This window comes from Arachis hypogaea, chromosome 8 (assembly GCF_003086295.3).
Source record: "Arachis hypogaea cultivar Tifrunner chromosome 8, arahy.Tifrunner.gnm2.J5K5, whole genome shotgun sequence".
In the NCBI taxonomy this organism is placed as follows: Eukaryota; Viridiplantae; Streptophyta; class Magnoliopsida; order Fabales; family Fabaceae; genus Arachis; species Arachis hypogaea.
In genome coordinates this window covers 18,023,033-18,037,995 of record NC_092043.1, presented here as the reverse complement: position 1 = coordinate 18,037,995, position 14,963 = coordinate 18,023,033, and the positions used below count along the sequence as shown (strand labels likewise).

The following is a 14,963-nucleotide window of genomic DNA, read 5'->3' as shown; positions in this document are numbered from 1 at the left end:
ATTTATGTGCAAATAATTTAAAATTAAAAAGTAACAACTTAAACAAATAATAATAATTTATAATTTAAAAGAGTAATCGGTAAATAACTTAAAATTTAAAAAATAATAAACTAAACAAATAACTTAAAATTTAAAAAATAACCACCTAAGCAAAATAACTTAAAATTAAAAAAATAACAACCTAAGCAAAACAACTTAAGTAAATAACTTAAATTTTAAAAAGTAACAATCTCTTTTAAATTCAATTTTTTAAACTTATATCAAACAAATATATTATCTAAACTTTTATAATATATTTGTTAGATATAAGTTTAGATTGTGATAAATTTTGATAATTGTTATGTTTTGAGAAGGTTTGGTTCAATCATTAGGTTGAGCTTAATTGCAGAAGAGGTCTTGTTACTCAATTGTAAGGATTGTATAATATCAACTTATTAAATGATTAGAATTGCATTTTGTTTGAACAGTGTTGACTTATTGAATAGTATTCCATGTTTGGAATTGCATTTTGCTTTAGATTGGGATGGTTTTCTTATGGAATGAGTAAGTTTGTATTAGACTACAAGTATGTATTTAGGTGTTTATTTATATTTATTTATTATTTTATTATAAAACGATTTTTTTGGTTGAATTACGGTTGAATCAATGATAAGAATGGTTCGATGATCGGTCTAGCTTTTAGAACCTTAGTTTTAACACATGATTTTGATTTTATTTATATAATTTTATATTTTTTTAAATTATGACCGGGTTAATCGGGTAAATCAGTGACTCACCGGTTGAACCAGTAACTCAGTAACTCGGTTATATGATCAAACTGATTACTGGTTCAGTTTTGATAACTATGGGTATAGTTAACTTTATGTTAAGTTGATAAATGAGATCTTGATAATTTAGTTAAATCTGTCAACAACTCTCGACTATCAATTTCACGTGAAATTAACTGCGACTCTGTATCAAAGAATTTGTGTTTTTTTGGTTTGTCAAAGTTACACCCTCGACATGACACATAACAATTCAAGCAACTATCATTTATTTTTTTTCCTTGTTTAGTCAGGAAGCAACTATCATTTGTGTCCAACTATGGCATTGCCTATTTGGAGAGTCCGACCAAAACTGGGCTAGGCTGAGAGAGTTCAGTTACCACTTCACCATCTTCGATTCTGACTGAATACCGTTATTCCCTCCCATGAAATTGTTCTACGCAACAAGACCATTCTCCTCCTCCTCCTCCTCTTCTTCTTCTTCGTGCTCCTCAAAGAACCATTCACTCCAAACATTATTGAAGCGTGGATTCACCCCAACCCTGAAATCCATCAACATATTCCTCCTCTCCCTCCTCCGCCACCGCAAGTTCAACCTCATCATCCACCTCTTCACCACTGCCACACTCATCCCCACTAACCCTACCACCCTCTCCATCCTCACATGGGCACTCCTCCATTCTAGAAGCTTCCAAGATGCCGAGAATCTCATCTTAACTCACTTCACCCATTCCCATCCTCGCATCTGGGACACACTCATCCGTACCCACCATGACCCTCATAGGGCACTCTTTCTTCTACGCTATTGCCTCCAAAACGGTGCCGTTTTGCCCTCTCCTCTCACTTTCTCTTCTCTTATTCACAGACTCTCTTCTCAGGGGGACCTAGGCATGACAATGGAGGCGCTGGAGATCATGACAGATCATAGGGTAAGGTACCCTTTTGATGATTTTGTTTGTAGCTCTGTGATTTCTGGGTTTTGTAGGATTGGGAAGCCTGAACTTGCATTAGGGTTTTATGACAATGCTGTGGGTTCTGGGGCACTGTTGAGGCCCGGCTTGGTTACTTTAACTGCAATTGTTGGTGCACTTGTTAGGTTGGGGAGGCTTGATGAGGTTTGTGGTTTGGTTAGGAGGATGGAGGAGGATGGGATCGGTTTGGATGTTGTTTTGTATAGTGTTTGGGTTTGTGGTTATGTTAAAGGAAATGACTTGGTGGAGGTTTTTCGAAAGATGAGGGAAATGGTGGTGGTGAAGGGTATCGATCATGATTATGTGAGTTATACTATACTCATTGATGGGTTTTCGAAGTTAGGCGATGTGGAGAAGTCATTTGGGATCTTGGCTAAGATGATAAAGGAAGGGAAGGGGCCCAATAAGGTCACTTACACTGCAATAATATCTGCTTATTGTAAGAAGGGTAAAGTTGAGGAAGCACATGGTGTTTTCGAGAGGATAGGTGAGTTGGGAATTGAGTTGGATGAGTTTGTGTATGCAGTTTTGATTGATGGGTATTGTCGGATTGGAGATTTTGGTAGTGTCTTTAAGCTATTTGTTGAAATGGAGAAAAGAGGGGTTAGTCCTAGTGTTGTTACGTATAATACCATAATAAATGGTTTGTGCAAGTTCGGGAGGACATCTGAGGCAGATGAGTTATCGAAAGATGTGGCTGCCGATGTGATTACGTACAGCACGTTGTTGCACGGTTATACTGAAGAAGAGAACACTCCGGGGATTTTGCAGACAAAGAGGCGACTAGAAGAAGCTGGAATTGCCATGGATATCATAATGTGCAATGTGCTGATCAAAGCATTGTTTATGATGGGGGCTTTTGAAGATGTTTATGCTCTTTACAAAGGAATGCCGGAAATGGGCCTGGTTCCGAATTCTGTTACTTATTGCACAATGATTGATCAGTATTGCAAGGTAGGTAGAATTGACGAGGCACTTGTGGTGTTTGACGACTTCAGAAAAACATCATTCTCTTCACCTGTATGCTACACTAGTATTATTCATGGCCTCTGCAAGAAGGGTATGGTAGAAATGGCCATTGAGGCATTAGTTGAACTCAATGATAAAGGACTGGAGTTAAGTAGATATACATTTAGCATGTTAATGAGGACAATTCTCACTGAAAAGGGTGCAAAAGAGGTTTTAGATTTAGTTTACACAATGGAAGGATTGGGCCAAGACTTATATGAGTCAGTATGTAATGATGCGATCTTTTTATTGTGCAGAAGAGGATTTCTTGAGGATGCATATCGCTTGTGCTTGATGATGAGAAAGACAGGTTTATACGTTACAAGAAACTCCTATTATTCTATTTTGAGAAGCTATCTTAGTAACAGAGATAGGGAGCACATGCTGCCCCTATTGAATATCTTTCTAAAAGAATATGGCCTAGTTGATCCAATGATGCGAAGGATACTAGCATGCTACCTATGTTTAAAAGATATTCATAGTGCCCTTCAATTTATGGAAAAAACAATCACCCTTCCGGTCTCCATCCTCAGGATTCTGATAAAGGAAGGTAGAGCTTTAGATGCATATAAGCTTGTGGTAAAGACTCAAGATAGTTTACAAGTCATGTATGCTGATTATGCCAATCTGATTGATGCCTTATGCAAGGGAGGATATCTCAATAAAGCATTGGATCTTTGTGCCTTCGTTGAAAAGAAAGGGATCACTTTAGACATAGTTGTATATAATTCTATAATAAATGGATTGTGCCATGAGGGACGCCTTATTGAAGCATTTCGGCTATTTGATTCATTGGAGAAACTTAATTTGATACCCTCTGAAATAACTTATGCCACATTAATTTATGCACTGAGTAGGGAGGGATATCTAGTAGATGCTGAGCATGTTTTCAGTAAAATGGTCCTGAAGGGCTTTCAACCAAAAACACAAGTTTACAATTCACTACTTGAGGGTATTTCAAAGTTTGGTCAATTAGAGAATGCGCTGGAGCTTCTAAACGATATGGAGACAAAATATATTGAGCCTGACAGCTTGACGGTTAGTGCTGTCATAAATTGCCATTGCCAAAAGGGCAACATGGAAGGAGCACTTCAATTCTATTATGAGTTCAAGAGGAAGGATGTATCACCTGATTTTTTTGGGTTCTTGTACTTGATAAGAGGCTTATGTTCAAAGGGACGGATGGAAGAAGCTAGGAGCGTCTTGAGAGAAATGCTCAAATCGAAGAATATTGAAGAGATAATTAACATAGTTAACAATGAGGTTGATAATGAGTCAATAGGTGGCTTTCTTGCCATTTTGTGTGAGCAAGGAAGTATTCAAGAAGCCCTTACAGTTCTTAATGAAATTGCAAGCACACTTTATCCTGTTCTAAGGTTATCTACATATAATCAAGGAGCTCATGCACAGAGGAACATTTCTGAGCTAAACGCTGGTTTACAATCTTCAAGGTCTCTATCCTCCTCTTGTAGAACTGGTTTGGATTTCGGATCTTGTGATGCTAGCGTTGAAAGTGATCTTACAATAAATAATGATAGTCATGTGACAAGGTCCCGGCCACTCAACTTTGACTTCTATTATTCCATGATTGCCACACATTGTGCCAAAGGGGAGCTACAGAAAGCTAATCAAGTAGCTAAGGGAATGCTTTCCCACCTAAGGCGATGAGCTGAACATAAGAAAGAAGAGAGAAAATGAATTCTTTCAATGTGGGAAATTCTCTATTTTTAATGCCAGGAGAGATCACACAGTTGACATCTGCAGGTATATATTTTCCTCATAATTAAGTTTTCAGTATATATTTATAATCACATTCGTTTCAGGTCAAAGTATTACAGAACATTAGCATATGATAGATTGATTTGACCTTTTTATAAGTTCATAACTTCTTAGACAACTTAAGCTTGCATTGCTCAACTGTTATGTTCACAATTCCCCTTTTTTATTTGATTATCTCGGATTAGCTTTATAGTCCTCGCTACAGTATAAAGTTCTCAAATTTTCATTGCAGCATCAACCAGATAAACAAGAAAATGATGTCCTAGCCCTCTGTCATTCCAGTTTCTTTGACCGCACAACCAGTCTGAAAAGGACAATAGGGTGCCAATTGGAGTGCAAGGGATCCGTATCTGACCTGTAAGATATATAAATGGTAAATACATGCTCAACTTTGATTTAACTTGAGTTATAAACCTTTGCACGTAATTAAGAGATTCACCCTTACAATTGTACTTTTCTTTTTTAGTTTTAGATACGTAGGCCAGGAGGATGATGAAATTTAATTTTTATTCTATTGGTTTTTAATTAATATTAGGCAATGCATATACATATTGGTGGGCTAAGATAGTACTTCTATACAAAAACAAGAGGCAAATTCTTTTGGGTTCTTAATGAACTTTTGTAGCATTTTTGTGGATTAGGAAGTGTTGTCATTATCAGTATGACATGGGTGCATTCATGTCTTTCGATAACTTGTTTCTCAGGCACCATATGTTTATGTAGCAAAGGATTTGCACTTAAGAATGCTTAATGTTTTCTTATGACAACAGATAATAGGAGCAGGCACTTGATTACATGCTAATTGCTGCTTTAAGCTTGAGATTAAAAAAGTCATGCTCTGCATTTGTGGAGATCAAATGTAAGTACTTTTTCTGGAGACAATGTTTTTTTAGTATTTTAAAGTGGATTGAGTTGTATTTTCAGTTTGTTCTTTCATTTCCTTACACTTCTTCCCTCCCTGCCTGAACTTCCTTTTTAACCAGAGAATGGTTGACTTCAAACAAATGAAATCTACCTTACTCCTAATGCCTTTTGCCCTTCATGGAGGAGTTTTGAATGACAAAGAACCAGAAATGATTTCATTCTTAAATGAGTTAAATCAGATCCCTTTTTCTTTTTTTGGGTATTTAGAGAAAAGAATGAAGTGATTTCATTTATAGATCAGATCATATTGGGTATTACTTTATTTTTTCCCCCAGATCTTGTCATTTTCCTATGTATTTGATTGGAAATAATTTGGTATCTAAATGTTTGAAAAGACTTTTATACCCTTCTTAATTTTGGTTCCATTTTTAGCCCATTCTTTGATTGGAGGGAATTCCCCTTGTTCCGAAGTTGAAACCCTCTATTTTATATGCAAGATTTAGCTTCCGATTGGGTCAGTGTGAAGCATTGGCTTTCTGCCTTAAGCTCGTGAGGCCATAGAGAATTTCTTTTATTACTTTGTCAAACAGGTATGTTGCCTCAGATCATAAATCTAAGGGAAAGTGAGCCCAGTGCACAGCATTCCACATTATGTTGCCACAGTTACTAGTTTATATTCGGGTTGTTATAATATGTTGTCACATTGTGAGTTTGAGCTTTTGGTGAAACAGATTATGGTTTGCAGTTTTTATTTTGTGTTAACATGTTGATATCAGAAGTATGTGATTTGGTTCTTTAGTTCTGAGTCTTCACTGCCATATTATCTTTTATTCAATTGATTTCAGAAAGAATGTATGCAATATACTTTTAGGGACATGGCAGTTTTTCTTTAACCGTGTTTTTGTTGCTGTAAGCCTGTAAGTATAAGTCCTTGTTACTTTTCACATGGCCACATGCACACGCACAGCATGTAACCCTTTGTTCTTTGTGATGCCAATAGTTGCTTAGTAATCAATTGTTCTAATTCCCATTGTATTTTTCAACAGTTAATTTTACGATGCACTTTTGAGAAATAGCATGGCCTTACTCAGTTGCTGTTGACATCAGTGTAGAAGTATTTGGTTCTGAGCTCTCATTCAATGCTTAACAGGAAATTTGGTCGCTTTGTTTTGGAATAGACTTCCATCAGCCACTAAGCAGTTGACAATCAATTCTTTGAAAGTAAACAATCTGGTTAAGAAGGTCATATCCAACATTGTAACCCTGCTGAGCCAATAAGCCGATAACAGAAGATCGGTTGTCGACGCCAGTCGCACTGACTGGACCTATAGCCATGCAGAATACGCTGTCTGTGAGCTGTTCAAAGAAGCTTCCAGTGTCCAAAGCCAAATCTGCACCTTGAGCAAAATGGAAGGTAACCACTGGAAATCCAACTAAATCTCTACTCACAACCCCCAAATAGCAATATAGCCAGGGATAAGTTTCGATTATAACTTTCCTAAAGGACCTGCCGAGGATATTCCTAACTTCCTTGTATAGTAAATTTTGCACATCATCAGGTAGGTAGGTGAGCGTAGACCCTGTGTCAATGATGACACCACCCGCGTCATTCTCTTTCATCTCAAAAGTTGCAGGAGGAATGTCAAGCCTCCTTTCTCCTACACTTATGCCTTCCATGGTGATGTAATACATGCCACGAAGAGCTTGAAAATGGGTTGGATAGCCTTCAAGATCTGCTCCTTCGCCTAGGATCAGTTGGTTGTAATTACTACTTTTGTCAGCTAGGCTTCCTATGCAGTAAGAGAATTTATGGCCTATTTGTGATGCCAAAGACATACGTGCATTGTTTAGTCCTAGTATTCCATTATACCCTGGATCATTATTGTACACAATGTCGCGGCCACACCCGAATTCTATGTTTGGTATTTGAATGGAACCTTCGTCAGATGTCTCAAAGACTAGCGTTTCATAGCCAAGGGTTCCTGATGCAGACGAATTGTCTGCGTAAGTGATAATGAACGGTGACCTATCCAAGGGGTGGCAATTGCAGCCTCGAAAGCCGCAAGGTGTGCTGCATAATTGGATGTAGGTGGAAGACTTTGAAGGGCCAAAAAGTTGACCTAAATGTTGATCACAATTCGTGCAAGGGTTGCACATAATCCAGAAGATTTCGCTGGCAGTGTCCATCACAACTAGCTGTGGGGTGGGAGGTTGGCCTACTGAGATATTTGCCATTATCGTTCTACCAGACGAGGAGGGAGAAAGTTGAGTCCTATGGTCGCTGGCGGCCATAGTTCCTTCAATCCTCGCATGCAAATACATGACACGTGCAATGGAATTTTGGATGTCGAGTTCAATCCTTTCTTTGGCTGTTTCACTTTGGTTGTAGTGTGGATGGTGAACAGATCTTTGATGAATGAGTTCGGTGACCAATCTTTTAGGCTTTAGCATTTGGTAATTTAGCCAAGGATGTGGTTGTTGAAGAATTGGTGCTGATAGATATTGAGAAACACCAGGTTGAGAAGGTTAGTAACAAAAGAATCGAAGTTTCATGTACAAGTGTCATTCCACCTTCAGTTAATTGAAATGGCTTTTGGCAAGTTGTAGATACAACTTTCTAAGACATGTTAATATATATAGTAAACAAGGATTTTGTCTAATATGTATATGTATAGACATAAAATAAGCTTGAAGTCATTTCTCTATTATCAATTTTTTGGTGACTAAATAGAAAAGAAAGAAAAAAGAGACAAAACCAAATTAATTGGCTAGGGTCATATCTAAATCTATTAGATGTTGAAGCTCACTCCATGTCCGCGACAGAAGCAGCTGCTTTAGCCATACAATCTGCAACACTATTTGCAGTCCTCTGAATTAAAAGAATAGAGACTCTCCAATTCCAATTCATAACCTCCTGAATATGCTTTGCCAAATTCCATTTCGGAATATCCTTACTAAGCATTCTTTGGTTTACCAAGAAAAGAGCTTCTAAACAGTCTGTTTCACAAATAACCTCACGAAATCCACTCTCCCAAGCAAGAAGTAAACCTCTCCAAATTGCATACAATTCAGCAAAAAGAACACTGCACACTTCGACTTTTCCAGTGCAACCTTTCAACCAACATCCATCAGGATTGCGAATAATACAACCAAAACCAGCATAGCCAGAAGGAGCAAACCAACTAGCATCACAATTCAATTTAACAGAATGAACTGGAGGTGGAACCCAATGCAAAAAAGTGAAGGAGGAGACAGAGATTGATGCATAGCAAAAATAGTGTGAAACTCCCTTACTGAACTACGAATCAAACTCACCACTTTACTAGCACTCCATGAATCATCTATATTAAATAAGTCATGATTTCTGCTTCTCCAAATCCACCAGATAGTCGAAAAGAAAAGAAAAGCATCTCCACTCCTTGCACCTCTGTAGAGCCAATCATGTAAATTCGAGTTATTTGAATACAGGCCTAAAAGGGTCCAGACCTCCTTGGCACTAGGGCACTCTCGAAGACAATGAAGAATGGATTCAGAACCATTCTGACACCGATGACAGGTGCTAGATAAAGCTAAACCACGACCCAAATGAAACTCTGCTGTAGGAATAGCATTATGGAGACTGAGCCAAATCAAGAACTTATACTTCTCAGAAATATGCAGACGACATACCCACAACCAATTATCATGCTCATTCCAGTCAAACTTTCTTTTGGCTAGCCAAATGTATCCACTCCTAGCTGAGTAGAGTCTAGAAGATGCCACACCCCACGACTAACCCGAACTCTCTCCAGCATTCAAATACGGATTATAAGCATTCAAACGCTGTTTGACATCTTCTGGAATGATAGAGAAAATATCATGGAGATTCTATTGACCATCTTTCCAAACATCTCTAATAGTTAAATCAGAGTCAGATATATGTACAAAAGGGACATCTTGATCAATTGGGCCCTCAATACTCCAATTGTCAAACCAAAAAGATTGATCAAGTGACCCAACGCACCAAGAGAAGGCATCCTTAAGAGCACCAAAAGCCTTTGAGATACTCTTCCAAACATGAGAAGCATTGCAAGGGACAGGGCCATCTAAAACTCCCTCATTCCTCAGATACTTCGCCCTCGATAGAGCAACCCAAGGCTTGTCCTGACAATGAAAAAGTTGCCACACCAATTTACCAAGTAAAGATATATTAACACACGCAGGGTCTCTAACACCCAGGCCACCAAATTTTTTTGGAGTGATCACGGTCCTCCAATTAACAAGAGAAAGACCTCTACCATCAACTTAACCCTTCCAAAGGAACTGTCTCATCATAGAAGATAATTTATCGCAAACCCAATTTGGAAAAAAGGATACCTGCATATGATAGACAGGAATTGATGCTGCAACAGAATTGATCAGGCAAAGTCTCCCTGCTTTATTTAGAAGCCTTCCTTTCCAATTAGCTAATCTTCCCCTCACCTTTTCAATCACCGAATGAAAAGAAGCCCTACTGGTACGAGAATGATTAAGGTTAACTCCAAGATATCTTCCTAAGTCCAAAGCAAAACGTATTGAAGAAACACTAGTAAAAATATCTCTTCTACGAGCAGTCACATTTTTAGAACAAAAAGCTTTAGACTTTTCAAGATTCACTTTCATGACCATTCTCTATTATCAATTGAAATGGTTGCATTGCAGGTATGATTTGAACAAACGAAAATTGATGGCAGGTTTGTAAACTAAGAGAGGTTTCAAAAGTGCTGTGCAAATGCATGATTGTTGTGACATTTTGTTTAATACATCCTCTGCTAAACAATTCTGGAGAACAAGGAGCATGTGTTATGGTTTGATGATATTTTTAAGAAGGGAAATGTTTGTATATAGTGACTTCAATTGACATTTGATTATTGCAGTCTAAGTAAATGTGGATTTAACTTGAACATGCATGGAGTGGATTGTATCTGAAACAAAATGTACACATTTGTTTAGAGCAGTTGATATATGACAAATAAATTAAAAGGTGGCATTTTTTTTGTTTTTTGGGGGGGGGGATGGGATTTAAAACGAAGATTGTAAATAATTACCAAGGTTCAGAAAACCGGACCGGTCATTAAACTGCTTTAGTCACTGGTTCACTGGTTTACTGGTCTAACCGGTTCAACCGGTAGTTCAACCGGAAAAACCGTTTTAAAATAAAATAATAAATAAATTATAAATACACATCCTAAAATATAATTATAGTCTGATATAAATCTTAAAATATATTCGAAATTTAAAACACTACATAAAACATTGTTATTAGCAGATACTTCTTGATTAATATTATCTTCCATAACTGAAATTAATAAAACATATATGAAATTAAAAAGTAAAAACAGCCAAGTCAGAAATTGAACAGTTCACAGAAAGTCAGAAATTGATATAAAGGAAGCAATACAAGATTGCATATTAGAGTATAATATTGATATTTACATCAACAAAGTAGCTGATACTGCAAATGATGTTACAATCTTTTAAATGTAACTCCATTTTTTTTCCACAACTCCAGGTATGAAACAAATCCTTCAGACATCAATCTGTATTTAAGACGATATGCATTGTATAAACATTAAACAATACTTGCCGAATGCAACCAAAGTTCATAATGGAAGAATCATTTAATCTTAACTGGGAAAAGAGAAGGAGGGGGCACAAAAGATATGGAGCAACAAAGAAAAAAGAGCAACAGAAAACAGAATGTCTTTAGTTACATACCAAACCGTGTTTGTATAAAATTGACAAATAGAGAGCAACAGAAAACAGAATGTCTTCAGTTACAGAGCAAGTTCACAGTTCAAATTGACCAACAAAATAGAAATTGTGCAACAAACAGGAATTGAGCTGCAAAATAGAAGATCAGCCACAGCCAGTTAATTTTCAGATTATTAATTTTTTATGCTAACCAACAAACAGGAATTGAGCAGAGGAACAAAGAAGGAAGAAGATGAGCACTGAGTAGAGGAAGTTTACAGAGCTAAGTTCACAGAAATTGAACAGTTCACAGATGAAGTTCCAGAAATTGAACGGTTCACAGAGCCAATTTCACAGAGCAAGTTCACACTTCACACAGTTCACAGTTCAGATTTTTTATTTCTTATGCTCAGCAGCAAACAGAAATTGAGCCGAGGAAACAAATTAACCAAACACAAATTGACCAACAAAATAAAACATAATTCTAAGTTCAGTTCACAGAGGAAGTTCAATTTCATGCATGTTTCTACCGGGTCGATGGAAGAACATGAGCAGAGGCGAAGAACAAAGAAGATGAGCAGAGGACGAGTCACTCACCTGGGGTCGATGGAGGGCTACCGATGTTGACTGTTGAGGACCGCCGACCGCGCGATGAGAGGGCTACTGCGTGCTGCTGTTGAGAAGATGAAGCCGATGGAGATGGAGGGCTACTGGGCAGGAACCAGGCGAAGATGGAGATTGGAGGGTTATTGGGGCTGAGGATGGCGACACCAGGGGAAGAAACGGCGACAGGGGGGCTATTGTTCTTCCTTCTTCGCGGCTAGGGTTCACAGAAAATGCACAGTTCACAAAGAGCAAGTTCACAGGAATTGAAATCAGAAATTGAAATCAGAAAATGCACAGAGCAAGTTCACAGATATTTTGAACAGTTCACAAAGAGCAAGTTCACCGGAATTGAAATCAGAAATTGAAATCAGAAAATGCACAGAGCAAGTTCACAGAAATTTTGAACAGTTCACAAATGAAGTTCACAGAAAATTAAGCCGAGGTCTAAGTTCAGTTCACATTGAGGACAAAGAGAAAGAGAACATGAGCAGAGGTCTAAGTTCAGTTCAGTTCACATCGATGGAAGAACATGAGCAGAGGCGAAGGACAAAGAGAAATGAGCAGAGGACGAGTCACTCACCTGGGGTCGATGGAGGGCTGCCGGTGTTGCCTGTTGAGGACCGCTGATGAGAGGCTACTGCGTGCTGGTGTTGAGACTTGAGAAGATGAAAACGATGGAAATTGAGGGCTACTGGGCAGGAACCAGGCGACGATGGAGATTGGAGGGTTGCTGGAGCTGAGGATGGCGACAGGGGGCGAAGGATGGCGAAGGAGGGTTCAGGCAGCGCCGCTAGGGTTCTCCTTCTCCATTGGAGATGTTCAGATGATGATTGATGAATGAATGGGGTCGGGGCTCGGGGGAAGAAAGGGGGTGGGGTGCTCCACGGGCGGGTCGGGTCGGGTCATATTTTTTATTTTAAAAAAACGTAAAACGGCGTCGTTTAGCATAACCGGCCGGTCACCGGTTCGGTCCAACCGGCCAGTTTTTGACCGGTTCACCGGTTCTTGAGCGATTCTTCTCTCTGCGGTTTTCATATGAGGACCGGACCGCTTGCAGTGCCGGTTTGCGGTTAAACCGGTCGAACCGGCTGGTCCGGTTCGGTTTTCAGAACATTGATAATTACACTTTCTACAGGCTATAAATATTTTGCATTTATAAAATTTAATTAGTCTTAAATAATTGACTATTTAAAAGAATTAGACAATATTAACTATTTTCCCCTTTTTAACTGATAACCTATAAAATATAGAACATTTAATTATCTTATATGGATACAAAATATTTATTGTCCGATAAGCTGATTTTTTATTACCCTCACATTTATAATCAAATATAAATGAAGGCACAAAAATAAATTAGTTGATTAATGATTGACGTTTTTGTGTTATGAAAATTCGGTTATTTTGGTGCATGATTGATTACTTTATTGAAAATATATGTAATATACATATAAATATATACAAATATATTGGGGTTGATTTTCAACGTTAATAACATAAATTCTTTTTTGTCAAAATTAATAATAACAAAATTTTAAGCTCACTTAAATTTATTTAAAATAAAACAATTTTAATCATAAATGGACAATTATTTAATATCAAGATTGTAAAAGTACAACTCATCTTTTAAATACTTTTTATTAAGGAGTACCATACTTTTTTTAAAAAAATTTGACAAACCATAATTCTATTTTAACCTGTCAAGTTAATCATTTTTTTTATTTCCAAATGGATTATATATATATTTACAAAAGTAAAAAACAAAAAATTAAAATCTATAATCTACTACTTTATTTATTACCGCTAATAGGAAGCTAACTATTGCGTTATTTTTTTTTTTTATAAATTATTGCATTATTATTATATTTTATATATTTTTTTAAAATTCTCAATATTATTTTTTTGGTACTTATTTTTCCTTTATATATTTTAATTTGTTTTTATCATTCTACTATTATTTTGCTCTTTTAAATGATACTATGTAATCAGGAGCTCCATTTTTTTAATTCGTACGTATTTTCACTATGTTCTCTTATTATCTTACTTTGTTTCTTTTATATTATAAATTTGTTAAATTTTCTTTATATTTTTTTATTAATATAGCCATACATATTTGTTGATAAACGAGCATATACATGGCTTCTTCAATATTTATCTTACTATAGTCACCAAAAAAATATTTAGAGTAAAGTATCATTTGTCCTCAACATTTGGGGTAAGTCTCAAAGTTGTCCCTAACGTTTTAAAATTTATTTTTATGTATCGTTTTTGTCCCTAACATTTTCGTCCTATTTAAGTCCCTAACGTTTCAAAATTGTCTCAATTTTGTCCCGCCGTCAATTCTGTTAACAGATCCCTAACGGCAGGACAACATTGAGTCAATTTTGAAACGTTAGGGACTTAAATAAGACGATTGAAATGTTAGGGACAACTTTGAGACTTACCCCAAACATTAAAGATGAAAACGATACTTTAGTCAAATATTTATCTTACTATTATTCCATTAATGTATTCTAATTATGACATAATAACAATATAAGTATTTGTTTTATTCAATGCATAACACTCCTATTTTAGTTAGTCTATTTATAATTATACTATTATATTATAATAACATGGTCTTTTTTATTAATTATATATATTTATATTTTTAATAATTATTGAAAAATGTTTATACAAAAACTATAATCCATGTTCAAAAATTATTTAAAAACATATATGAAATAATTATTCAAGAATATTTATACAATAAAATAGAATATACACAAATTAAAAGAATTAGTAAAGAATCATATACTGTGGAAGGAGTGTGAGTGATATGCATCCCATAAAAACTGCAAAAATATATCAAAGTACAATGTTATAAATAGTAATTAACTGAATTCAGTATCATAAAAAACACAAATGACAAAACACATACTCCATTCGGGAGAAGATCATCCAACCTTCCCCTCACATGAGGGGTTGTCCAATGTCTGAATTGAACTTCGTTCGATTTATAATCATTTCACCTAATCCTTAATTATAATTTCAAAAGGTAATTAAAAAAATAATTAAAAACTACATCATATTAAAATTTTTCCTGTATGCAAGCCAAAAACTAATATCTAACAGTAGAGGTTCTATTGATGATATTTATACCCATGCTTACACAGAGCAGCACTAAAAGACCATTTGTGTCTTTATAATCATATTATGATGTTCGACACAATGATCTGTATATACGTGTAAAATATACAGAATTTCAATTAAATTTTTT

The 14,963-nt window shown here is 36.3% G+C and overlaps 2 protein-coding genes across 12 annotated transcripts; one reads left to right on the top strand and one right to left on the bottom strand.

Moving 5' to 3' along the window:
- The first annotated feature begins 1,019 nt into the window (after nucleotides 1–1,019).
- Nucleotides 1,020–8,094, top strand: LOC112706433 (pentatricopeptide repeat-containing protein At5g57250, mitochondrial). 11 transcript variants are annotated; one of them, XM_072200826.1, is made up of 5 exons: nucleotides 1,020–4,507; nucleotides 4,755–4,895; nucleotides 5,293–5,381; nucleotides 6,537–6,800; nucleotides 6,946–8,094. In XM_072200826.1, exon 1 carries the CDS (start codon nucleotides 1,190–1,192, stop codon nucleotides 4,409–4,411), a length of 3,222 nt encoding a protein of 1,073 aa, XP_072056927.1. In that variant the 5' UTR covers nucleotides 1,020–1,189; the 3' UTR covers nucleotides 4,412–4,507; nucleotides 4,755–4,895; nucleotides 5,293–5,381; nucleotides 6,537–6,800; nucleotides 6,946–8,094. The 11 variants fall into 11 exon arrangements, with proteins under 11 accessions (XP_072056927.1, XP_029144210.1, XP_029144212.1 ...); XM_029288377.2 differs by adding an exon at nucleotides 5,884–5,976 and having other exon boundaries at nucleotides 6,433–8,094; XM_072200825.1 differs by having other exon boundaries at nucleotides 1,026–4,507; nucleotides 6,926–8,094.
- Nucleotides 6,572–7,837, bottom strand: LOC112705101 (aspartic proteinase CDR1). Its single transcript, XM_025755959.2, has one exon. The coding sequence runs from the start codon at nucleotides 7,835–7,837 to the stop codon at nucleotides 6,572–6,574; it is 1,266 nt and encodes a 421-aa protein (XP_025611744.1).
- Nucleotides 8,095–14,963: the final 6,869 nt, after the last annotated feature.

Bases quoted from the DNA above. Each gene is read 5' to 3' on its own strand.
- LOC112706433 (XM_072200826.1), top strand. From the start codon at position 1,190: ATGAAATTGTTCTACGCAACAAGACCATTCTCCTCCTCCTCCTCCTCT.
- LOC112705101 (XM_025755959.2), bottom strand. From the start codon at position 7,837: ATGCTAAAGCCTAAAAGATTGGTCACCGAACTCATTCATCAAAGATCT.